The sequence below is a fragment of the Salvelinus namaycush genome, chromosome 34 (assembly GCF_016432855.1).
Source record: "Salvelinus namaycush isolate Seneca chromosome 34, SaNama_1.0, whole genome shotgun sequence".
Taxonomy (NCBI): domain Eukaryota; kingdom Metazoa; phylum Chordata; class Actinopteri; order Salmoniformes; family Salmonidae; genus Salvelinus; species Salvelinus namaycush.
In genome coordinates, this window is record NC_052340.1 from 3,136,939 (window position 1) to 3,164,141 (window position 27,203).

Here is a 27,203-nt window from a genome sequence, read left to right on the forward strand (position 1 = left end):
AGAGTTCCTCTGTGGAGATGGGAGAACCTTCCAGAAGGACAACCATATCTGCAGCACTCTACCAATTTATGGTAGAGTGACCAGACGGAAGCCACTCCTCAGTAAAAGGCACATGACTCTCAGACCATGAGAAACAAGATTCTCTGGTCTGATGAAACCAAGATTGAACTGTTTGGCGTGAATGCCAAGCGTCACTTCTGGTAGAAACCTGGCACCATCCCTACGGTGAAGCATGGTGGTGGCAGCATCATGCTGTGGGGATGTTTTTCAGCGACAGGGACTGGGAGACTAGTCAGGATCGAGGGAAAGATGAACGGAGCAAAGTACAAAGAGATCCTTGATGAAAACCTGCTCCAGAGAGCTCAGGACATCAGACTGTGGTAAAGGTTAATCTTCCAACAGGACAACGACCCCAAGCACACAGCCAAGACAATGCAGTAGTGGCTTCGGGACAAGTCTCTGAATGTCCTTGAGTGGCCCAGCCAGAGCCCTGACTTTAACCCGATCGAACATCTCTGGAGAGACCTGAAAATAGCTATGCAGCAAAGCTCCCCATCCAACCTGCAGAGGATCTGCAGAGTAGAATGGGAGAAACTCCTCAAATACAGGTGTGCCAAGCTTGTAGCGTCATAGCGAAGAAGACTCGAGGCTGTAATCACTTCCAACTGTGCTTCAGCAACGTACAGAGTAAACGGTCTTAATCCTTTTGTAAATGTGATATTTCAGTTGTTTATTTTTAATAAATTAGCAAAAAGGTCTAAAATGCTGTTTTGCTTTGTCAATCTAATTGTGTGTAGATTGATGAGGAAAATAAACAATTTAATCAAAGAATAAGGCTGTAACTTATCAAAATGTGGAAAAAGTCAAGAGATCTGAATACATTCTGAAGGCACTGTATATTAATAGGTCCTGTCTCTCGCTAAATAGTAGAAAACAGATTATTCAGTCAACACTCCTATCGGTCCTAGACTATGGCGACATCATCTATATGAACACAGCTACCACTTAAAGCTGTTAGATGCAGTTTATTTATTTAACTAGGCAAGTCAGTTAAGAAGAAATTCTTATTTACAATGAGGGCCTACCAGGGAACAGTGGGTTAACTGCCTTGTTCAGGAGCAGAATTACAGATTTGTACCTTGTCAGCTCAGGCATTTGATCTTGCAACCTTTTGGTTACTAATCCAACGCTCTAACCACTAGGCTACCCTGTCGCCCTATCATAGCGCAATGGTCTTTTTTACGAGCTACAATTTTTGTACTCTCTACCAGAAAGTTGTTTGGCCCTCTGACTTCACGTAAGTTGATACATTGCTTTGTTTTCATTTATAAAGCCCTTTTACCACACCCGGTCTCATGGATGGCTAACTCCGGAAATTCCTTTGGTCTCTACTGAGTTAGGTAAATCAGCTTTTAGTTTTCTTGCACCTTATTTGTGGAACAATCTTCAAAATCTTCTTAAATGTCATGTTCTAGTGCCTCTAGGGCGATTCATGACCGTCATTTTCTTTCTGCTTGCGTTTTGCATTTATATTTTGATGTGTGCATTTTCTGTAATTTATGTAATTCAGGACTCATCTGTAAAATAGACCTTGGTCTCAGTATGACTCCCTGATAAAATAAACGTTAAAAAACAACAACAAAAAATCATGTAAGGCAAGCAACATGCATTTGATTACTGTGGTATTTCCAGATGTAGAGTATTGCCCTTTCATTCATTTTCAGAATCAATAAACCTTGATTTTCTATTGATTTAAATACTAGTAAACAGCTTAGCTTCAAACTATGCTTAGTTTGACACTAAGACTATGTCTTAGTTTGACATGGGTCTAGAGTTTTGCGTAATCTGGAACTCTCCCATTGAGTGAATCCTGCAGCCATTAGGATTATTGGAATCTGATAATATGATTCGACCACGTAAGAAGGCTCATTGCATCCCGTATTGAACACTAAACTGTTGTCATTGGAGAGATCTTGGGCAGAGACAAAAAGTGAAGGGACTATCACCCAGTGACGCGTCCGTATAGTATAACAAATCTCTTCTCTCACCAAGCGGATTTTGGCAAAAAGATATCTGATCTTTTTCATTCTATATTTCACACTAAACAATAGGCCTTGAACAGTAGCAGTTGTAGCCTATAGTGAAGGCTACTTGCAAAGGAGCTCTTGGAACACAACAGAATAGAGGGCTATTTTTGGTTCTGTGTGTTTCTTACCTTGTGGCGTGGGTTATCAAATTTCCAACATTCATAGTGTTTCATTCTCAAGACATGAATTCACTCTTCTACATAGGACATACCAAAGACAGCTTTGTCTCTATTGAATATTTAAAATCTTTGATAAGAAACGCAAAAGGAAACCCAGGGATGCCAAACCTGTGAAGCTCTAAGGGCCTGTTTCCTAGACACAGGTTAAGCCAAGTTCTGGGCTAAATCCCATGCTCAATGGAGATTCATTCTATAGTATTCCGTATAGATTTTTTGTGTCATCTCATTTGCTCAGAATTTATATTATCGGATATTCTACACATTATCTCAACCAATCAAAAAAATAAAAAAGGTTTACATACACCTTTAATTCCCTGTCTTATGTCAGTTAGGATCACCACTTTATTTTAAGAATGTGAAATTTCAGAATAATAGTAGAGAGAATGATTTTTTTCAGCTTTTATTTCTTTCATCACAATCCCAGTGGGTCAGAAATTTACATACACTCAAATTAGAATTTGGTAGCATTGCCTTCAAATTGTTTAACTTGGGTCAAACGTTTCGGGTAGTCTTCATCAATCTTCCCACAATAAGTTAAGTGAATTTTGCTCCATTCCTCCTGACAGAGCTAGTGTAACTGAGTCAGGTTTGTAGGCCTCCTTGCTCGCACACACTTTTTCAGTTCTGGCCACACATTTTTTATAGGATAGAGGTCAGGGCTTTGTGATGGCCACTCCAATACCTTGACTTTGGAACTTTGGAAGCATGCTTGGGGTCATTGTCCATTTGGAAGACCAATTTGCGACTGATGTCTTGAGATGTTGCTTCAATATATCCATATAATTGTCCTGCCTCATGATGCCATCTATTTTGTGAAGGGTACCAGTCCCTTCACAAAAGCAGGAATCAGGAGGATAGAATTATAGTCAGATTTGCCAAATGGTGGGCAAGGGAGAGCTTTGTACGTATCTCTGTGTGTGAAGTAAAGGTGGTCTAGAGTTTTTTCCCCCTCTGGTTGCACATTTAACATGCTGATAGAAATGAGGTAAAACTGATTTGAGTCTCCCTGCATTAAAGTCCCCGGCCACTAGGAGCGCCGCCTCTAGATGAGCGTTTTCCTGTTTGCTTATGGCCGTATACAGCTCATTGAGTGCGGTCTTAGTGCCAGCATCGGTCTGAGGTGGTGTATAGACAGCTATGAGAAATATAGATGTAAACTCTCTAGGTAAATAGTGTGGTCTATAGCTTATCATGAGATACTCTACCTCAGGCGAGCAAAACCTTGAGACTTCCTTAGATTTCGTGCCCCAGCTGTTGTTTACAAATATGCATAGGCCTCCTCCACTTGTCTTACCAGAGGCTGCTGTTCTATCCTGCCAAAAAAGCTTAAAATCCGCCAGCTGTATGTTAATCATGTTGTCGTTCAGCCACGACTCTGTAAAACATAAGATATTACAGTTTTTAATGTCCCATTGGTAGGATATACATGCTCGTAGTTCGTCTATTTGTTTATCGATTGATTGTAAGTTGGCTAATAGGACCACAGCGGGTCAGATCTCTTGGTGTAGTGGCTAACGTGTTGGGTTGACAGTCACTGGACCCGAGTTCCAAGTCCCGGTCAGCGCTAACCCCTGAATTTGCTGCAATACTATAAATTGTTTGTATAAGCATAAGAACATGTCTTTGTCACAGGCTTGCAATAGCAGGAGAAAGAGATCACTGGAGCCTTTTGGATCTGAGTCAGTGGAATCAGCTACTGTTTCTGTGTGGACCACTCTATGCTACTCTATGTTACCAGAGATGGTGAGCCCTGTAGTCATCTGTTAACGATTTTGTTCAACATTATGTCTGAGATTCTTATATTCAGTAATAATGATCACAGGTAACAAGTCATTCACTGGAGTTTATAGAGTTAATTGCTATTAGTACCAGTGCTACTCAAATTCCATTTCAATTAATAATATGATGTTTTCCCTTCCTGTTGTTTTTCCTACAGAGGAAAAACCTGCAGCGTTGGCATATAGTGAGTTAAATGTTTTTGCTAAATTAAAGTGTCAGATGGTGAATATGTCTAGGTGGGAGGAAAAACATGAAATTTAAAGCACGCCCCAAACTATGCTCTACGGAGGGGTACAGTCAGGAGGTGACAGGGTTAACATCATAGGGCTGGTGGTAGGTATCCTTTTTGGCACTGCGGCCATAGCCCTGGTGGTCCTAGGCAGCTGGTTTTTCCTCAAGAAGTTCCAGTGGACAGGCCCCATTCCTTTGACTGACAGGTGTCTTGGCCAATGACCATCTACCAACCAACGTGTCCACCTCCGAACTGCCCAATCTGACAGGGTGTGTTTCAGATTTCTCATGATGTCAATCATTTTGTAGACAAAACAACTAGAACACCCTGTGTCCTAAGAAAATATGTGGACACTAGTGTCTCATTCTACTTTTGTTTATAGATTAAGTTAATTAATTCCTGATATGCAATATCAATTACATGTTATGAAGGAACATCTGTAAACGCCTGAACCAATTCATCCCAAAGGTGTTCGATGGGGTTGAGATCAGGGCTTTGTGGAGGCCAGTTGTAACGGGTGTCATCATCTGAAGAGGAAGAATCGGACCAAAGCGCAGCGTGGTAAGTGTTCATGACTTTTATTGAACTGAACACTGGAACAAAATAACAAAGATAATAAACGAAACTGAAACAGTCCTGTCAGGTGCAGAAAACACAAAACATAAAATAACTACCCAAAAAACACAGGTGGGAAAATGCTACCTAAGTATGGTTCCCAATCAGAGACAACGATAGACAGCTGTCCCTGATTGAGAACCATACCCGGCCAAAGCAAAGATATACAACACATAGAAAAATGAACATAGAATGCCCACCCAAATCACACCCTGACCAAACCAAAATAGAGACATAAAAAGCTCTCTAAGGTCAAGGCGTGACAGTACCCCCCCCCCCCCCCCCAAAGGTGAGGACTCCGGCCGCAAAACCTGAACCTATAGGGGAGGGTCTGGGTGGGCATTTCTCCGCTGTGGCGGCTCTGGTGCGGGACATAGCCCACGCTCCACCTCTGGCTTGGCCCACTTAGGTGGCGCCTCTAGTGCGAGGACCCTCTTAGCGGGCCCCGGAATGGGCACCCTCGTTGCGGGCCCCGGACTGGGCACCCTCGGTGCGGGCCCCGGACTGGGCACCCTCATTGGAGGCTCCGGACTGGAGGGCGTCGCTGGAGGCTCCGGACTGGAGGCCGTCTCTGGAGGCTCCGGGCTGGAGGCTATCTCTGGAGGCTCCGGGCTGGACGCAGGCACAGGACTCACCAGGCTGGGGAGACACACAGGAGACCTGGCTCTGGGAGCAGGCACAGGATTCACCAGGCTGGGGAGACATACAGGAGGCCTCTTCCTTGGCCGAGGCACCGGATACACTGGGCCGTGGAGGCGCACTGGCGGTCTCGAGAGCAGAGCTGGCACCACCCGTTCTGGCTGGATGCCCACTTCCACCCGGAAAATGCGGGACGCTGGCACCGAGCACACCGGCCTGTGAATGCTCGGCCGAGACACAGTCCGAGGGATCCTGGACAGGGCAGGCGATCCTTCCCGGCCAGGATCTCCTGCCACGTCCAGGATCCCTTGCCATTTAAAATGTCCTCCCATGTCCAGTCCTCCTTCTTACCACGCTGCTTGGTCCTTTGGTGGTGGGTAGTTCTGTAACGGGTGTCGTCGTCTGAAGAGGAAGAATCGGACCAAAGCGCAGCGTGGTAAGTGTTCATGACTTTTATTGAACTGAACACTGGAACAAAATAACAAAGATAATAAACGAAACTGAAACAGTCCTGTCAGGTGCAGAAAACCCTAAACATAAAATAACTACCCACAAAACACAGGTGGGAAAATGCTACCTAAGTATGGTTCCCAATCAGAGACAACGATAGACAGCTGTCCCTGATTGAGAACCATACCCGGCCAAAGCAAAGATATACAACACATAGAAAAATGAACATAGAATGCCCACCCAAATCACACCCTGACCAAACCAAAATAGAGACATAAAAAGCTCTCTAAGGTCAGGGCGTGACACCAGTCAATTTCTTCCACACCGATCTCAACAAACCTTTTCTGTATGGACATCGCTTTGTGCACGTGGGTACTCTCATGCTGAAACAGGAAAGGGCCTTCCTCAAACTGTTGCCACAAAGTTGGAAGCACAGAATTTTCTATAATATAATTTTATGCTGTAGCATTAAGATTTCCCTTCAAAATGCGGCGGCTCGGCCATGGAAACCGATTTCATGAAGCTCTCTAAGAACGGTTCTTGTGCTGAAGTTGTTTCCAGAGGCAGTTTGGAACTCGGTAGTGAGTGTAGCAACAGAGGACAGGCGATTTTTACGCGCTACGCGCTTCAGCACTCGGCGGTACCGTTCTGTGAGCTTGTGTGGCCTAACACTTTACAGCTGAGCCGTGTTGTTCCTAGACTTTTCCACTTCACAATAACAGCACTTACAGTTGACCGGGGCAGCTCTAGCAGGGCAGAAACTTGATGAACTGACTTGATGGAAAGAGGGCATCCAATGACGGTGCAACGTAGAAAGTCACTGATCTTTTCAGTACTGGCCATTCAACTACCAATGTGTGTCTGTGGAGATTGCATGGCTGTGTGCTCGATTTTATACACCTGTCAGTAATGGGTGTGGCTGAAATAGCTGAATACACTAATTTGAAGGGGTGTCCACAAATACTTTTGGCCATGTAGTGTATGTTAAAACACTTGAGCAATACTGTACAAGATAACACGAGGCAACATCAATAATTCTTTGTGGGAACTGATATATTACCTATAACATGTATCTGACTACTATTAATAGCGCTTCCTATGACTCCATAGATATATGCACTGAGTCTTCCACAATGTTCTAATATGATATAGGTTTTTTATTTTTTATTTTGATATACTGTACTCAATACAGTTGACTTCTAACCTAAGATGGCTGGTTTTCGTGTCAATCATGCTCCAATTCCAGACCTGCTGCTCTGTACTGTATATTATCTGAAAAAAACCTAAATTCTGTTTAATATGAATTCAATGCAGTCGGTACTGATGTCTGTTTTTATGAGAATATAGTCAAAGTACTGCTTATGAACTAGCCGTCACAATACATACTATTTACACAGTGTAAACTTCACACAAGCTTTATTTACAGTTGACATACAATGCCTTTACAACAATCATCCACATGAAATAAACACAACAATGGAAACATCATAAATATACATGGATTACTTACTGTACTCTATATACAATGGTAGAGGAGTTGATATATATAAGCACGAGGAGCAGAAACAATGATATAGTTTAAATGCTCCCTATAATGGGACACAATGCACTCTCTCGCTCTCATTCTGCTATGTGGAAAGTTATGTTCTGCTTTTACTGGACATTGTTAAGAATGTCCTGGAGGAGAACACTTAGTTTCGCAGAGAAGTCCTCCTCCAATAAGCCCAGAGGTTGTAGAGAGAGCGGCTCGCTGGGGCTCTGAGCCTGTGACTCCTGCCCCAGAAGGTGCTTCTCAATTCGGGCATGGAACAACTGGTCTTGTAAGGCAACACTCTGGCAGAACTGATCCATACTGGTGGACACCACTGCCTTGAGGGGCTGTGGAGCCAGCAGGAGACGGGCCAGATTTGCTTTCAGCACCCCCACCCTGCCCTGGATCTCCAGACTCAACGCCTGCACCTCCTGTCCCAGTCGGACATTCACCTCCTGCCAGAAGTCCCCCTGAATGGTACCAATGAGCTCCCTGATCATGCTGGACATCTTGGTTTTGAAGTCCTGGATGAGGAAGGTCATTTCGGCACTGCTGTCGTCCAAGGTCTGGCTGATCCACTGCACAGCCTCCAGGTATAGGGTGGGTCCGGCCGCCGCCTGGCTTTCCGTGGCCTCCAATCCATGAAAGTAGAGCCTGAGGTGGCTACACAGCTCCTGGCTGTTGCCGTCCAAGGCGCTCTGGAGCTGCTTGATCAGGGGGCCTAGGCGATCTCTCATGCTGGCCAGGGTGGACTCGCTGGACTGGGGGTGGGCAGGGTACGGGGCGAGCCTCTCCCTCAGCTTAGTGAGCTCCTGGCGAAGGTGGGCGCGCAGCCTCTCGGACTCCAGGGTAAGCTTGTGCCTGATCTCGCTCACCATGGGGTTGGGGCTGTCCTGGGAATACAGGTTGCTGTTCTCCACATGGCTCTTCCACAGCCCACTGTTAACATATAGGATCAGTTAAAGGACTGTTATAAGGCTGTCATGAGGCTGTTAAGGGGTTGTTACAGGACTGGTATAGGGCTGTTAAAATACTGTATAATACCATTATATGACTGTTATAAGGCTGATATAAGTCTGTTATGGGACTGTTATACGGCTGTAATAAGGTTGTGTAGGACTGTTAGAAGGCTCTTAAAAGGCTCACCTGTATACAAGCATTTCTGATTCATGATTCAATTGTTTATGTCATATATTGTATGAGGACATACTTGACATCCTTGTTGAGGTCTGTCTTCTCATGAGCTTGATTGTCCCGTAGTGCCTGTGATGTTTCTCTGCGGGTACGGTGGAGTGGGTATGCTACAGTAGAAGATAGGAGAAGTTAACACCATTGATACATGAACTCCTTTCAAATTCTATTATTCTCTTTATTAAAACACCATTACATCTGCTCTATATTATGATAAACACTGTTCGACAGCAGATGCGATGATGTTTTTAATGAAAAGGAAAGAAAGCACAAACCTGTGGTTGTCAAACATGACAAGGTGAAGATCACTACTTTGAGATGCATGTTTTTTAATTTTCACTGAAGAAAAATGGGAAAATGATTTTTTTAGATTTTTCACAGGAATCTTCAGACTAAATAGACCAAACAACAATAGAAGTAGCTGAAGATCAATAAGTGAGAGTGGCCTGTCCTTACCTGTGTACTAGGTTTGGCAGAATGACTCTTCATCAAGACCGTGCTTATAAAGGGATGGGTCCTTCTTTTCATTGGCTGTCTTTAACTCTGCCTGTGTCAACACACTACACGTGGAGGGTCATAGCGAATAGCACCCAACACAACGCACAGTAACTCTCCCTGTCACAGACTGCACAAGCTCCAACATTCCTTGCGACATCGGTTTAAAGAATTTAAAATGATGTCATCCTGTATTAAGGGGCAAGATTGTAAAAGAGTTGTGGTATTAAAATGAGTCATGTGGGACGACAGGGTCAATATCAGGAAGAGTTTGCAGGTCAATATAAGAGGACATGCAAAGTTGATTCAATACAACTACCACGGGGACACGTGTTCCTAAAAAACACCACGTTGAATTCTAATTTAAATGCACTATTAAATTCATCCGCTTAGATACACTACATGGCAAAAAGTACAGTATGTCAACTTCCAGGTTTCTATGACTACAGGCCACCACACAGACAAGGCTATAAAGTAAAAGTTTTTAAAAATGTTATTTCAAAAGTATCAGGGTGGTTCACACCATTCACACACACAGTCCCAAAACACTGTCCACGCTGCTGGATGTCCTCAAGATGGCCTCCGCCACCACCGTCGGTCGCTCGTCCAGCATTTGTCCGTCGGGTTGTTGGTTGCCAGTCGTTCCTCTTCGCCCGTTATCATCAAGCGTCTGTGGCACCGAGCCCATGGTCTGTTCCACACTGGCGATAGAGGGGGGAGAGGAAGACATGCATGAGCAGGGGCCATTCTGAACAGAAGTATTTGACCACACTCGCATGTTTAGGGGTTGACCGTCCCTTATCTGCGGAATAGAGCGTTGTCGACTCAGGTCCCCCTCTGGCTGCAGGCTGGATGTGACGTGGTGACTAATGGTGGTAGTGGTCGTGGAAGCAGCAGCAGTTCGGCAAAAGTGCTTAATTTGTAAATTGGGAGGTGCCGGAACAAAATGTGAGCCAAGATGGGGGGCTATGAGGTACCTGAGAACGCATGAAAAAAAGATCACCTTTATAATAAAGCATTGCGTTATCATCGCTTTTGTGTGCTGGCATTGAGCAGTAGAGTAGAGCAGCTTGCAGAAGTTGCACACATAGGAGAACCAGACATTTAAGCCTGGGATCTGGGGAAAATGTGTCCTTTTATAAATGCCTTTCATGCAATTCTACATCATTTTAGATGACTGGAGACCTCGTTTTTAATACCTCACAATTGATCAAAATGACAGGCTACTTTGACACTGACAAACAGAATCTGAGATCAATAAAAACCACCTTGTCTTGAATCCATCAATAGCCTGGGCCTACTTGTGTGGAGACACATTGTACAACATGAGGAAATTATAGTCCTTAAACAGCTTTCCAGTTTCACTGACTCACCCAATGATCGCTCGCCATCGATGGCAGATGTGCTCTGCCTGAAGCCTATTTCTCTCGTTTGACTTTGTGTAAAACAATGCTGTTTTCTCAGAAGGCCTATTTGGAAATTGACAACATATTTGGTAGCCTACAGACAGATTAGTATTCTCTTTTCACTGACAGATTTGTCACGCGTTCCCGACTGTAGGCATGCCATGTGATTGGGCTACACTCAATCCACAGCTAGGCTTTTTTAGGCTGCAAGATGAAGTGGAATGCTGGAAATTAGTGGCAACGTGTTTTTCATGGGCTACAATGTTGCACGGGCCGACCCAACATTAATCCATTCTTAGAATATTAGCCACATTTCACATTACGTTTTTTAGGGGGCATGAGAACTACAGAGAAGGCAACTTGAATTAACTCTGCTTTTATTCAAATTTTTACATTGCAAACAGTGAAGAAAATGTGTCTTGCCACAAAAGGTACTGGATCCTGGCAAATGGGTTCCGGAACCAAACAGTCCAAAATTGAGATGTGTGTTCGCCATGGTGTGTTCGCCATCCAGCTGCAGTCCCCAAACTCTTCTTTGGTGGGGTTTATCGTGCATGTACTAGAGTGTGGGCCAGAGACAGGGAGAAACTAAATCCTACCTGTCAGCCCCGTTTCTCTTAAAAAAATATAAAACATTTGAGACTGTATCCAATGATGTTCTACTTAGTAAGCTGTTTAAACACATTTCCTGTATCTCCTTCTCCCTCATACTGGATCACAACTTTTCTTTCCCTCTCATACTGTCCACACTGTATCAGTACATTCTCCACTGTCTCTGTTTCCTGGCAATAATCACACTTTCCTGTTGGATACTTTCCTATCACATTTCATGTGTTATTCAACCAGCTGTGTCCCACCCTTAATCTTGTAAAAATAGCATCCTCTCTTCCTGCAGTCTTCCCCTCCCTGATTTCCCCTCTGTACTTGGAATAAATGCCTGCCCTTAGTCCCTCTGTTCCACAGCTCCTGCCATCTCCGCACCACAACTGTCCATATCAGACTTTTTGCCTCTGCCTTGCTCATTGAAACTTCAACATCCAATTCCTCACTACTAAGGGCCTGTTTAGCCAGTACATCAGCTGGCTCGTTCCCCTCCACCCCCACATGGGCAAGTATTGTCTGCTACGTGAGCTAAAGAACTTCAGACTCATCAACACTGCACATAAGTCAGAGCAGATAACTATTCTGATCTCCTCCGCCCACTGCAAGGCCAACAGTACGGACATCAGCTCTACTGTGTAAACAGCCAGGGGATCTGTGATACGTTTCCTGACTGCCACCCCACATTCCTGCACCACAAATCCTGCACCCAGTATGTCCTGTCCTTGGGTCTTTTGAACCATTTGTGAATATGGGCACAAAATCCTGATATACAGACATCTATTAAACAGATTAGATGGATCAACCCCCTCCCTATCTTCCCCGAGTCTCTCCAACACGTCTAGATCAACAACTGGAGGTGGAAGTAGCCATAGTGGGTTCACAGAAATAGCTACCGTAGGGCTAAACTCCCTTCCATACAGTCCCATCTCCCTCGCCTGGTTATTACCCCACCCAAAGCTTGTGTTCTGTCCTCGCTCATGTTCCCAGCATGTCTGTAAAATCCCTTTTGCAGGGTAGTCTTCGACCTGGAGCTGCGAGCTCCCTTTTCAGTAGTGTGGTAGCTCGTTATTTCAATCATGCCCAGGTGTGGCAGACCTCGGCTAACTCATTCTCCAAGTAGACCAGCCGAGGGGGAGGAATCTACAATAAATAAATCAGAAAACACAAAAGGAGAGAGAGGCACAGCACACCATTGAAAATCATGTAACATAGCAGTAAAGCACACAAATTATGATAAAGGTCACTGGAAACTCTAAATAAATATAAAATATACACAAAAAGGGCTGGGTTCCAATTGGGGGAAAAAACAAGGGATGGCAACATGTGACAGGCAATTAATGGCACTATCAGATATAGAACACTGAAGCCAACTAGGATAAAGCTCAATGGTTGCTTCCCACCAGTCCCTGTCATGAGTCAACAACTGGGTGAGCCTGGAAAAACTCAAGCTTCTTCAGTTCATTCGATAAACTCTGGGAAATTTCTTGATTTAGTCTTGAATTCCCTCAGTCTGGGGCAGAGACTATGCCTACTTTGCTTAAAACGAAGAGTACACAGACATGGAAAGTAGGCCTCTGCTAAAGACCTCGCACTATCTGCTCCTCCTCTGAAAACAATGGTAGTATCAGGGGTCTGGCTGCACTTGGTTGAATGTTTCCATCTGACTAGAGTTCTCTAATCAGTTCTGGAATACCTCATGGAACACACAGGATCATGGAGGCACTCGGCTACATTCACAGACTAGTGTTATTGTCTGTGAATGTAGCCTTATTGAGACATAATATATGCTGTTAAAACTAAAACCACATCATCACAAATCAATAAAAATGGCCTTCTCAGTCTAAGGCCGGCTCTTCTTGATACCGTCTCTTGTTTTTAAGTGTTTTTTACCCCTCCTCACGTCTATGCTAACATGGCTAAAATTAGCTAGCTAGGTAACCAACAACTGTAATGATGTATTTGAGACACAATAAGTGCTTATTGGGCAAATGTATGTATGTTTCCAATAAAAATCTGCAGACTAAATATAGTTTACAAGTTGTCAGTACTCCTTGGACTGCAAGTCAACCCCGTCTGTTTTGCCTCAATGTTGCGCATGTATCGGTTTTGTTGGTAAACAGCCCACCCATCTATATTACTCTCACCTCATATGAGCTTATCTGTTCCAATATCTCTATACGAGTCATATTTATATATTAATTAGTATAACCAGCCATAATGTCATTGATCTGAAGTCATCATGCCAACACAGACAGTTTAACCATTGACTGCAGCCAGGGCACATCCTGTATGTGTGTGAAAGGTCACCACAACTCTCCTATGTAACTAGCTAGTTGTCATTGACAGAGCATAGTCCAGAGCTTCTGTGGTGAATTATGTAGGTTATTCCAGGTAGGCAAAGTCCATTCTTAGAAAAAAAAGTGGAAGAATATATTACAGGGAATGTCCTCGAGAGTGGATAACAGTGGCGTACCGCAAGGTCTGAGCAAGGGGGGGAAACAGCTAACTCCTACAATTCTACACATTTTGCCATGGGGAATAGAAAAAAATGTAACTGTTTTAAAGCTCCTTTCCTGCAATTCTACTCGCATTGACATGGAGCAGTGAGAAAAATGTGCAGTTTTAATCTAATGCTAGTATTCACATTTTGCAATGAGGCTGAGAAGATATAGAATTTTTAAAGCTAATTTCTTGTCATTCCCCCCAAAAAATTGCCATCACTTTTGACATCCATCTAAAGCGTTGTACACTCTATATTTGTGGTTTCTAGGCAGTTAGCCTATGTTCATATTGCACCTTGTTTTCATTGATGTTGATTTGTTTGGTGACATTGATTTAGTGTATGGGTATGTGTACCACTAGATAAAGGCCAGGAGAGTCCTGTTATCTCTTCATTTGATGAGGAAGCATCAAGGGTAAGATAAGGGTCAGGGATAAGATAAGGGTAAGGGATAAGATAAGGGAGACATCCAGTTGTAGATTAAGGTTCTGATTGTGCAGACGGTTGACTTCTGAACATACTGCAGGTTATTACACATCCCAGGCACACACACACACACACACAAGTGCATTCACACTCAAGCATTTGCACACTCAAGCGCACATACACACACGCACATAACCCATGCACATTCCTAGTGTATACAAACACACACAGACACGCGCACACACGCGCACACACACTTGCATTATACACTTCAGTTCTGTATTGGTGGTTTCTAGGCGGTTAGCCTATATTAACATTTCTACTGGTTTTCATTGATATTTATTTGGTAAGCGGTATGGATTTAGTGCATGCGTATGTGTACCACTGGATAAAGGCAAGGATAGGCCCGTTATCTCTTAATTTGATGAGGAAGCAAAGGGTGAAGATGAACCTTGGATTTTGAAAACAAGCTGGCAGCATTTCAGTACACAGCACAAAGTTTGACGCAACTGGATGAGCAGCAAAACATAGTAGTCATTTCTCACGGCCACTCTTTGACCCGGCAAAACGGCAAACAGAAACCTGCTTAAAAACAGTCCACTAATTCTGAACATCCAACGCAAAATGAATAGTACATTCCTAGAATTTGGGGAGAATTGCAATGAGCCATAAAGCGAAGTTGATGATGATGTGACGAGAGCTAAATACCTATCAGTACCATGGTAGGATTGATATGAAGAAAGCCTGTAATCTGAACTGGATATATTGGGTTACCGCTTTCAACCCACCAGTCCCCCCATGTTACGTCACCTCTCAGGCCCCATCAATGATTCAGTAGGCCAGGGAAAGTGCTGGTCTCCTGTACCCCACCGACTATCACTGAGTCTGGGACAGCAGTAGCAGGACTGTCCAGGACTGGGATGATGCTAAGGAAGTCAGGGCCAGGGGTCTGCAGGTGGCCCACCCTGCTGCTTTGGTGCCTGTATGTCTGTGTGAAGGAGAACACTGTCTATGACCACAACAGAACGGAGAGAAAACCAGGGAGATGGAAAGGCCATTTTGTGAACAAGGTAGGCTGTCTGTGTGTCTCTGCATGCTTAGATAGAAATGGATATTGAGAAGATCTCATTGTTAGGCTATTGTGTTTTAACAGTGTGTGGCATGAGAGACAAAATCTGACTATGCCACCTTGTGACAATATATGAATACCCTTGGTGGTCCACTACCATCTCATGTGGTAAAACTCTATTTATTCAATCAGGATACTATTGTCCAGTGGGAAGTCCCACGCCAGTGCAATGTCTGAAGGGTACGTTTGGGCCGACGGTCGGTGCCTGATCCATAGACAGCTGTCTCAGCTGCCCAACCAACCACTACTGCCCCGCGGTCTGCTCTGACCTCCTGCCTGCCCTGTGGAGCCTGGGCACAGTAGCCCCTACCTGGTCAGGACAGATGTATTTATGTTTAGTGTCGTGTATCAACGACTCTGTCCTATCAGTCTTTCGTAGTATCAGGCACACAGGTTTCACGCACGAACAGTTCACACAACATGCTCTATCCACTTGATTCATGGGTACAATCAACATAGCCGGATCTGATTTCCGTCCGTGTCAGTCACCCGTCCGTGTCAGTCACCCGTCCGTGTCAGTCATGAGCCTTCCACTCAGCAGTTCATGTTCAAAAGGGAAATGACTGTCGGTACTCTGAAGGACTTCCAGTTATTGGGAGATTGACTGTTGATCGAAGCATTTTGTTGATGTCAAATCAAATCAAATCAAATTGTATTTGTCACATGCTTTGTAAACAGCAGGTGTTTACTAACAGTGAAATGCTGACTTACTGGACGTTCCCAACAATGCAGAAAGAAAAATAGGAAAATAATAGAAAAATAATAGGAATAAAAACACAATGAGTAACAATTACTTGGCTATATACACGGGGACCAGTACCGAGTCGATGTGCAGGGATATGAGATAATTGAGGTCAATATGTAAATTGTCACGGCTGCTCTCGCTCTTCGCCCCTGGCACTCGAGGGTGCCAGGCTGACCTGCATTACGCACTCCTGCCGCCATCATTACGCACACCTGCCTTCCCTCGTCACGCGCATCAGCAATTCATTGGACTCTCCTGGACTCAATTACCTGTTTTATTACCTCCCCTATATCTGTCTTTTCCTCAGCTCCTTTCCCCGCTTCAGCATTGATTGTCGTCTGTCTTTGTGTTACCCAGTTCTGATGCTGTTCCTGTCCTGTTGCATGTCCATTCCAAATGAAATGTAAACTCCCCGTACCTGCATCTCTTCTCCAGTGTTGTTCCTTACATAAATATACACAGTACCAGCCAAAAGTTTGGACACACCTACTCATTCAAGGGGTTTTTCTTTATTTTTACTATTTTCTATTTACATAATACAGAATAATAGTGAAGACATCCAAACTATGAAATAACACATATGGAATCATGTAGTAACCAAAAAAGTGTTAAACAAATCAATAAGGAGTTACCACAATCGAGAATCAAATTCCCTAAAATGACCAACTCTGAGGACAGAAAAGGTGTTAAACACTCAGCTATAGCACCAATAGCATCCACCATGGCAGCAGGGGGGTGGTAAATCCCAGCAACAAATAAATGTGTATTCTGGTTTATGGACACATCTACAACTAGGAGCTCAAACGTCTTGGGAACAAAAATATTTAAAGATTGGCAGGTCATGAAATAAGATTTGACATATATGGCCACTCCCCCTTTCTGTAATCTGTCACCACTAAATACATTTGAATCATTTACTTTGATGTCTTTGTCAGAGACAGAACCATTTAACCATGTTTCTGAGAGAACCTGAATGTCAGGACATGATTCCTGTACCCAAATGTCAATATTGTCATAATTTTCACATTCAAGTGCATTGGCCTAAGCCCTCTACAAGATTTAAAGTCAGAGGGGGTATTAAGTTCATTCTCAAAAGAGCTAACAGGCATAGGGTCATCTGCAGTTACAGTACCAGTCAGAAGTTTGGACACACCTACTCATTCAAGGGTTTTTCTTTATTTTAACTATTTTCTACATTATAGAAATGAAATAACACATATGTAATCATGTAGTAACCAAAAAAGTGTTAAACAAATCAAAATATATTTTAGATTTTAGATTCTTCAAAGTAGCCACCCTTTGCCTTGATGTCAGTTTTGCACACTCTTGGCATTCTCTCAACCAGCTTCACCTGGAATGCTTTTCCAACAGTCTATAAGGAGTTACCACATATGCTGAGCACTTGTTGGCTGCTTTTCCTTCACTCTGCGGTCCAACTCATCCCAAACCATCTCAATTGGGTTGAGGTCGGGTGATTGTGGTGGCCAGGTCATCTGATGCAGGACTCCATCACTTTCCTTCTTGGTCAAATAGCCCTTACACAGCCTGGAGGTGTGTTGGGTCATTGTCCTGTTGAAAAACAAATGATGGTCCCACTAAGCGCAAACCAGATGGGATGGCGTATCGCTGCAGAAAGGTGTGGTAGCCATGCTGGTTAAGTGTGCCTTGGATTCTAAATAAATCACTGACAGTGTCACCAGCAAAGCACCCCTACACCATCACACCTCCTCCTCCATGCTTCACGGTGGGGACATGCAGAGATCATCCGTTCTCACAAAGACAAGCCGGTTGGAACCAAAAATCTAAAATTTGGACTCATCAGACCAAGGACAGATTTCCACCAGTCTAATGTCATTGCTCGTGTTTCTTGGCCCAAGCAAGTCTCTTATCATTGGTGTCATTTCGTAGTGGTTTCTTTGCAGCAATTCGACCATCAAGGCCTGATTCACGCAGTCTCCTCTGAACAGTTGATGTTGAGATGAGACTGTTACTTGAACTCTGTGAAGCAGTGATTTGGGCTGCAATCTGAGGTGCAGTTAACTGTAATGAACTTATCCTCTGCAGCAGAGGTAACGCTGGGTCTTCCTTTTCTGTGGTGGTCCTCATGAGAGCCAGTTTCATCATAGCGCTTTGCAACTGCACTTGAAGAAACTTCCAAAGTTCTTGAAATGTTCCGGATTGACTGATCTTCATGTCTTAAAGTGATGGACTGTCTTTTCTCTTTGCATATTTGAGCTGTTCTTGCCATAATATGGACTTGGTCTTTTACCAAATAGGGCTATCTTCTGTATCCCACCCCTTTCTTGTCACAACACATCTGATTGGCTCAAACGCATTAAGGAAAGAAATTCAAAAAAATTAACTTTTAACAAGGCGCACCTGTTACAATTTTTTTCAATTGCTAGCAAGCATCGGTCAATACTGAAGCCCCTTTCTCAAAATAATTCACAGTCTGCATTACCAACATGTTTCTTGGCCAAACAGTTAGTCTCACCTCCAAAACTCACACAAACCACTTCATACATGTCTCAAAATAAGCGCGTTCGACCATAACACTGGCAACAATTTTCACTCAGAAAGCGTACATTGTCACTCATAACACACGGACCTAGAAAACACTAACAACAGGGAGCATTACATAAATGAACTTTTCTCTTTGAAGTTTGAAGGAATTTCACAAAAATCTGTATTTCATTATAGAATAAGAATAACACCTTTTCACTTTATTAACTGTACTAAAGTATATGTAACAAGAATGAATCAGAAATGCAGCAATTTGCTTCAATAGCCTTTATTTTGTCTATATCTTTGCACATAGTAATTTACTTGTGAAAAATAAAAAGTTGAAACAAAAAACAAATTCCTGAAATTCCAGGCCTGCAATAATAATTACAACAACAAAAAACACAACATGTATAATATAATCACTCATACTGTACAGTACTGTGAGGGTTCTAGTTCTCATCAACATGTATAGTATAACACTCATACTGTACAGTACTGTGAGGGTTCTAGTTCTCATCAACATGTATAGTATAATCACTCATACTGTACAGTACTGTGAGGGTTCTAGTTCTCATCAACATGTATAGTATAACACTCATACTGTACAGTACTGTGAGGGTTCTAGTTCTCATCAACATGTATAGTATAACACTCATACTGTACAGTACTGTGAGGGTTCTAGTTCTCATCAACATGTATAGTATAATCACTCATACTGTACAGTACTGTGAGGGTTCTAGTTCTCATCAACATGTATAGTATAATCACTCATACTGTACAGTACTGTGAGGGTTCTAGTTCTCATCAACATGTATAGTATAATCACTCATACTGTACAGTACTGTTAGGGTTCTAGTTCTCATCAACATGTATAGTATAACACTCATACTGTACAGTACTGTGAGGGTTCTAGTTCTCATCAACATGTATAGTATAATCACTCATACTGTACAGTACTGTGAGGGTTGTAGTTCTCATCAACATGTATAGTATAATCACTCATACTGTACAGTACTGTGAGGGTTGTAGTTCTCATCAACATGTATAGTATAACACTCATACTGTACAGTACTGTGAGGGTTCTAGTTCTCATCAACATGTATAGTATAACACTCATACTGTACAGTACTGTGAGGGTTCTAGTTCTCATCAACATGTATAGTATAACACTCATACTGTACAGTACTGTGAGGGTTCTAGTTCTCATCAACATGTATAATATAATCACTCATACTGTACAGTACTGTGAGGGGTCTAGTTCTCATCAACATGTATAGTATAACACTCATACTGTACAGTACTGTGAGGGTTCTAGTTCTCATCATCATGTATAGTATAATCACTCATACTGTACAGTACTGTGAGGGTTCTAGTTCTCCCTCTCTTCTGCATTTGGCCACAAGTTCTCATCTACGTCACATCTTGTGTCTTCTCTGGCGATGCATTTTGGAAAGTATCTTCTGGAATGTCTAATCCAACCCTGGCAGTCTTCAGGAGAAGTGTCTCCACACCCTGGCATTCTTCAGGAGAAGTGTCTCCACACCCCACATTCATGGCCTCCAGTAAGGACATCTGGTCATGTGGATGGTGGTCATAAACCTTCCACCTCCACGCAGAGAAAAACTCCTCTATGGGGTTTAGGAAGGGGGAGTATGGAGGCAGGAATAGTACTGACATCCTGGGATGTGCAGCAAACCAGTCTGTGACAGCAGCAGAGTGGTGGAATGCCACATTATCCCACACAACAACGAAGGTATGGGAGTTTCTTGCCCCACTCTCCTTCGCTGGCACAAGTCGATTATGCAGGTCATCCAGAAAATAAATGAGCCTCTCTGTATTGTAGGGGCCAATGAGTGGTTTGTGTAACAGCAAAACATCATTGGACAGTGCTGCACACATTGTGATGTTAGCTCCTCTCTGGCCTGGGACATCCACGGTTGCTCTCTGTCTAATCACATTTCTTCCCCTGCGGCGTGTTTTGCCAGGTTGAATCCAGCTTCATCCACAAAGATGAATGTATGTGCAGTTTTCCAGTACTTTACATTATGCGTAGCTGTGTATGTACCCTGTTTGGTTATTGAACAGACATCTTAACTGGACATATTGATACCGGAGTTCTTTCACACGTTCACCGTTTCTCTCAAAGGGTACAACTGCTTCATCCTTATTTAATGTTTCTCTGGGACTCTGGCAATTGTCTTTGTGCTGACCGTATTCACATTCACAAAAGTGATATTGTCTGCCAGCACTCTGTCCTGAATTTCCAGCAGTTTTATTGCATTGTTGCCAATTACGATGTCAACAATGGCAATTTCAAATCAAATCAAATCAAATTTTATTTGTCACATACACATGGTTAGCAGATGTTAATGCGAGTGTAGCGAAATGCTTGTGCTTCTAGTTCCGACAATGCAGTAATAACCAACGAGTAATCTAACCTAACAATTCCACAACTACTACCTTATACACACAAGTATAAAGGGATAAAGAATATGTACATAAAGATATATGAATGAGTGATGGTACAGAACGGCATAGGCAAGATGCAGTAGATGGTATAGAGTACAGTATATACATATGAGATGAGTAATGTAGGGTATATAAACATAAAGTGGCATAGTTTAAAGTGGCTAGTGATACATGTATTACATAAAGATGGCAACATGCAGTAGATTATATAGAGTACAGTATATACATATACATATGAGATGAGTAATGTAGGGTATGTAAACATATTAAGTGGCATTGTTTAAAGTGGCTAGTGATACATTTTTACATACATTTCCATCAATTCCCATTATTAAAGTGGCTGGAGTTGAGTCAGTATGTTGGCAGCAGCCACTAAATGTTAGTGGTGGCTGTTTAACAGTCTGATGGCCTTGAGATAGAAGCTGTTTTTCAGTCTCTCGGTCCCTGCTTTGATGCACCTGTACTGACCTCGCCTTCTGGATGATAGCGGGGTGAACAGGCAGTGGCTCGGGTGGTTGTTGTCCTTGATGATCTTTATGGCCTTCCTGTGACATCAGGTGGTGTAGGTGTCTTGGAGGGCAGGTAGTTTGCCCCCGGTGATGCGTTGTGCAGACCTCACTACCCTCTGGAGAGCCTTACGGTTGTGGGCGGAGCAGTTGCCGTACCAGGCGGTGATACAGCCCGACAGGATGCTCTCGATTGTGCATCTGTAGAAGTTTGTGAGTGCTTTTGGTGACAAGCCGAATTTCTTCAGACTCACAACGCTGTCTGTGTGGGTGGACCAATTCAGTTTGTCCGTGATGTGTACGCCGAGGAACTTAAAACTTACTACCCTCTCCACTACTGTCCCGTCGATGTGGATAGGGGGGTGCTCCCTCTGCTGTTTCCTGAAGTCCACAATCATCTCCTTTGTTTTGTTGACGTTGAGTGCGAGGTTATTTTCCTGACACCACACTCCGAGGGCCCTCACCTCCTCCCTGTAGGCCGTCTTGTCGTTGTTGGTAATCAAGCCTACCACTGTAGTGTCGTCCGCAAACTTGATGATTGAGTTGGAGGCGTGCATGGCCACGCAGTCGTGGGTGAACAGGGAGTACAGGGGAGGGCTCAGAACGCACCCTTGTGGGGCCCCAGTGTTGAGGATCAGCGGGGTGGAGATGTTGTTACCTACCCAATTTCCTGAGCATCTGATAATATTCTGCCTCTCCCTCCTGTGGGAGGCAACCTTTGGATCCTACTGAAAAACACAAAACAATCAATATATTTCAAAATGTCAGTACATGTGTAACCGATGTGAAATGGCTAGCTAGTTAGCGGTGGTGCGCGCTAATAGCTTTTCAATCGGTGACGTCACTCGCTCTGAGACCTCGAAGTAGTTGTTCCCCTTGCTCTGCAAGGGCCGCGGCTTTTGTGGCGCGATGGGTAACGATGCTTCGTGGGTGTCAGTTGTGGATGTGTGCAGAGGGTCCCTGGTTCGAGTCCAGGTAGGGGCGAGGAGAGGGACGGAAGCTATGCTGTTACATTGATGCTGTTGCTGCGGAAAAGGAGGAGGTCAAAAGGGGGGTGAGTGTAACCGATGTGAAATGGCTAGCTAGTTAGCAGGGTGCGCGCTAATAGCGTTTCAATCGGTGACGTCACTCACTCTAAGACCTTGAAGTAGTTCTGAACATACTGTATTGTACTGTAATATGTAGTTCAATTATCATTGAAGAATGCACATCTCACCTGTTGTTTTGCCGGAAAATGTGTACTATTGATACAACTGTTGAATGCTGCAGATTTGGTTGCACCCTTAAACCGGCCTCTCTGAAAGAGAGACCATGGTTTACACCATGGTCAATAATTGTGTCACTTATCTCATCAGAGACCACCGCTCTTGGTGTTCCTCTCCTTTGTCCTACACGCATTCTGCCTCTCCCTGACACTCTTCTTTCCCCACCAACCTGTCTTCCTTTATCCATGTTTCCAAACTAAATCATTCCGAAGCCGTCCTCTTTTGTCTGTTTGGTAACGAGACTAAAAACAGGACACTTGGGTAGGCTTTTAGCTGAAATTGCAATCAGCTGCGTTTGGAATGATTAAATATTCTGCTGAGATTTTCTATATGTTTCAATCTGGTTACTGCATAAATGCACAACATCTGCCATCATTCAGTTTTTAATGTGTTTTTAACAGTTTTGGAAACAGTGTGTTAGCATTTGAAAACGTGCTGCAAATATATAGTTTTGCAGGTGGTGGAGTATGAATGAGAAAAAGAGTTAATGGATTTCGGAGAATGTGGTCGTTGAATGCATTTTGTGGAAAAACGGTGAAAAATTATTCACAGTTTGGTCCACATACACTTCTGTTTTGCTGACTGTGTGAAGAGTTTTGACAATGTGACTTCAGTTTTGACCAATGCATGTTAGCAATTGAAAAAAAACTGTAATTGAAATGCATTCCAGATTACTACCTCATGAAGCTGGTTGAGAGAATGCCAAGAGTGTGCAAAGCTGTCATCAAGGCAAAGGGTGGCTTTTTTGAAGAATCTCAAATATAAAATACGTTTAGATTTGTTTAACACTTTTTTGCTTACTACATGATTCCATATGTGTTGTTTCATAGTTTTGATGTCTTCACTATTATTCTACAAAACTCTTAAATGAGTAGGTGTGTCCAAACTTTTGACTGGTACTGTATATGGTAGAGGTAAAGTGACTAGGCAACAGGACAGATAATAAACAGTAGATGCAACATATGTGATGAGTGTGTGTGGTGACAGTATGCCTGTGTGCTTGTATATGTTTTGTGTGAGTGAGTGTCTGTGTGTGTGTGTTGGAGTGTCAGTGTTAGTTTGTGTGAGTGTGGGGGAGAGTCCAGTGTGTGTGCTTAGAGTCAAAATAGTTAGTGCAAAAAATCTAATGTCTATATGTGTGCATGTGTGTGTTTGTGTGTGTGTTGGTATGTGTGTATGTGTGTGTTGGCGTTTGTGTCTGTGTGTGTGTGTGTGTGTGTGTGTGTGTGTGTGTGTGTGTGGGCGTATGAGTGTGTTGGTGATTGTGTGTTTGTGCGTGTGGGTGTGTGTGTGTGTGTGCATGCGCCAATGTAGGCCAGCGATGGGCACACACACACAGACACACACAAACTCTACCTGTGTGTAGTACAGGTGTGTTAATAATACTTTTTTGATAATACAATTTGCTTTACCATGACATGCATACAAAAACCATGGGAACTGTTTCCATTGATCGATTCTATTATGTGTACAATCACAGACAATGTACAGATGGAACTGTAGAAACATGGATGTCTACTCTGTACTTGTCCAACCAATCATTTATATATACACTAGATAAGTCGCGAGGGGGCTTTTTTTTTTCAAGGAACGCAATCCGGCTTTTAACTTACACCTGAAAGTTGTAATAGTAGAATGCACAAGGTGCACTTTTGACATTTTTTTGTGCATCATCTGTTTATCTCTTGTTATGTCAGTCATTGCATACCTTAGAGATCGATGTATAACTTGTCAGAAATATCCAGATCAACAAGCCCATGTCAGCTAATGGTTTTTAGTTAGGTTTTTATGCCCATAGATTGTGTTGTAATGCTTGAGTCACTCAAATATCACATGAATACACTTACAGACATGGCAACATTTATAGAACTGTTTAAACCTGCAAAATGTTCTCTCCACCAACAAGAGGGGTGTGAACAGTTTGTGTCATGAACAGTGCTTGTGCCCATAGAAATAGGCGTGGCGTGCGAGCGCAGTGGGGACGCGCGATGTTCCCCAATGCTGGAAGGTGGGTCTGAGTGAAAACGTTAGGGAACTCCTGCACTAGGTGACTGACAGGGGGCGCTGTTTCAAGCTTTCGCGCCTCCATCTGGGCACTCCCCCACCATTGCAAAAGATATTTTGGAAGCTATCGAAATGCATTTATTAATGTCTGCATTTGTTTTTGCCACGTTTATTCTATTATTCCATCATTGGCCAATACATAGCATCAGCAATCCAGGGTTGATATACATCAACGAGTACAACTTAATGTGAAACCTTTTTCCCTTGACTGGCTGCCGCTCAGTCCCAGCCCTTTCCTTTAGTCTGTGGGTCAACAGATCCCAAGTGTTCCTCTCTTTCTCTCCCAGGCGTGTCTCATTCAGGGGACTACCAGGGCTTTGATGGAGCTCTGGGCCTGTGTCTGTGCAGGGAACCCCCAGAGAGAGTGGTGTGTGGGGGCTGGTGTAGGAGCAGGCCCAGCTGGCACTGCATTTAGTGTGTGCTGCTGTAGACTTGCAGCTGGTCTATAGCAACTTTGAAGGCCAGGTAAGCCATGATAACTTAAGGAAAGAGTTGTATGGCAAACACATTATACACACATACTCACACAAGGCACTATGCAAACACACACACACGATTATTTGTCTCTCTGAAATGTACAGAAGATGCAATGAAAAACTTGGATATCATATATTTGGACAGCCGCATAGAATACCCTGACATATTTATCAGTAAACGGCCCAGTGTTTTCTCTAACAGGTGAACGTTTAAGGGAGTGTGATGCTGAAGACAGTGTTCAAACGCTTGGACTCCCAGGGGATCTTGCAGTGTGACGGTCGCCACAATGTCTCCCTTCCTGTGTACACAGTGCAGGCAAGTGGTGAGGTCCTCGGATACAGAGTGGGCCCAGTTACAATAGGCCCTTAACCCATAGTAGGACCAATAACAACAATGACTGTCTTTGTGTGTGTCTGCTTTTTTAAAGATGCAGAGTTCCTTGGTCTCCTCAATGACGTCCCAGCGGAGATTCAGAAGTTATGTCCAGAGAAAAGCAACTCAACAGGTGACCTATCGTCAGATAATGATACAAAACCTACATGTTATTATAATTTTACTGTCCACACACGGTTACTGATAAAATATTATCTCTGTGATGAATTAATTAATTCAATTAATCCATCCATTCCTCCATTTGTTTCTTTGTTGGTTTGTTAAGTTGTTCATTCATATTCATCCATCCCTCCATTGCTATTTGCTACCAGGTGACTTTGGTATCAGAGAGGAAGGAGGGTCTGGGTCTGATTGGTCCAGCAGAAACACCATCTGGGGAGGAACCATCAGCTCCAGCTCTGTGGGGATTCTGAACCCTACTGCCTGTCCCACCTAGGGGACACACTGCTCTTCACTGTCACCAGACAACACTACCCTTAGTATGATGTGTAAGTCAATCAGACTGTGGTCCTGATAGTGGATTTTCTACACTGCGTTCTCAGAAATGTGTTTTTTATTTGCATAGGACTTGACGATTTCTTTATAAAGTGTCAAAACTCTTCATCCGGGACAGGGTGCTGTTGCAAATCAAATGCAGTATGGAAAACACACTATTTGCAACAATTATTTCGTCCTTTGTGTGTCTATCTGTCTATGATCTGTATTTTCTTTATCCTTTTTTTGCTACTGAGTTTCAAGCTTCCTGTCTTGTTGTCCAGAGAAAACCTGTACAATACCAACCGTGACTTTGACTGGGGTCTTTTGAGGCTGCTGGCTGAGGACCTGACACTGGCCAGGACTCCCCAACACTCTTTTCCATGGTCTTCACTCAATCTGGGGTGTATGCCTTCAAACTCAGTGGGCATCAATACGAACACATGGTATTACAGCCATTTCTAACTTAAGTCGGGAACATAATCTACTTACTGGAAGTGCACATCAATATAATGATTTTCTCTTTGATTTTGGCTGAGCCCTGTAACCCAGTTACCCTGTTTGCTCGAACAGGGCCTTAGATGTTCTTATGTAATGAACAAAATGGGTGAAAGGTGCAATCGTTGTATAGTAACGCCCCGCTCTTCTTCATTGATTTTCTTTATTGCGTCATGGAGTAACTTTAAACAGATAAAAGTGAAATCCATAAGCCTTCCCAATATCTAAAGCACATATGCTCACGTGCTCCTCCTACAGTATGTGAGGGTAATGCCAGCAGGTGGACAGTGCTATGAGGCTGAACTGTTCTTCCCCACTGTCCCCTGTCATGTGATAAGGATGGGCATCGACAAGAGACGCTACCTGCTCCTACGCCCTGACTGGTTAGTGACAGGAGCAGTGATGACCCGTCATTCAGGGCAGGTGGGACAGAGCCTGTTTTGAGCTCACATTTTCAGCAGCAACATTTTTTTTATATTTAAAAACATATATATATATATATATATATATAATTGAGTTAATACAAACACGGTCTCTTTTGTTTT

The 27,203-nt window shown here is 43.3% G+C and overlaps 1 protein-coding gene and 1 long non-coding RNA gene across 5 annotated transcripts; one reads left to right on the plus strand and one right to left on the minus strand.

The window, feature by feature from the left end:
• The first annotated feature begins 1,184 nt into the window (after positions 1 to 1,184).
• Positions 1,185 to 27,203, plus strand: LOC120028646. 3 transcript variants are annotated; one of them, XR_005473496.1, is made up of 7 exons: positions 1,185 to 1,297; positions 3,899 to 4,546; positions 4,746 to 4,838; positions 25,104 to 25,281; positions 25,495 to 25,615; positions 25,721 to 25,798; positions 25,998 to 27,203. It is a non-coding gene; the product is annotated as an uncharacterized LOC120028646 (long non-coding RNA). The 3 variants fall into 3 exon arrangements; XR_005473495.1 differs by having other exon boundaries at positions 1,191 to 1,400; XR_005473497.1 differs by having other exon boundaries at positions 1,191 to 1,400; positions 25,165 to 25,281.
• On the minus strand, positions 7,381 to 10,190 carry LOC120028645 (apolipoprotein A-IV-like). Of its 2 annotated transcripts, XM_038973856.1 has the most exons (5): positions 9,722 to 10,190; positions 9,160 to 9,387; positions 8,979 to 9,042; positions 8,723 to 8,813; positions 7,381 to 8,451 (listed from the first exon to the last, which is right to left on the minus strand). In XM_038973856.1, exons 3-5 carry the CDS (start codon positions 9,025 to 9,027, stop codon positions 7,635 to 7,637), a joined length of 957 nt encoding a protein of 318 aa, XP_038829784.1. In that variant the 5' UTR covers positions 9,028 to 9,042; positions 9,160 to 9,387; positions 9,722 to 10,190; the 3' UTR covers positions 7,381 to 7,634. The 2 variants fall into 2 exon arrangements, with proteins under 2 accessions (XP_038829784.1, XP_038829783.1); XM_038973855.1 differs by having other exon boundaries at positions 9,160 to 10,190.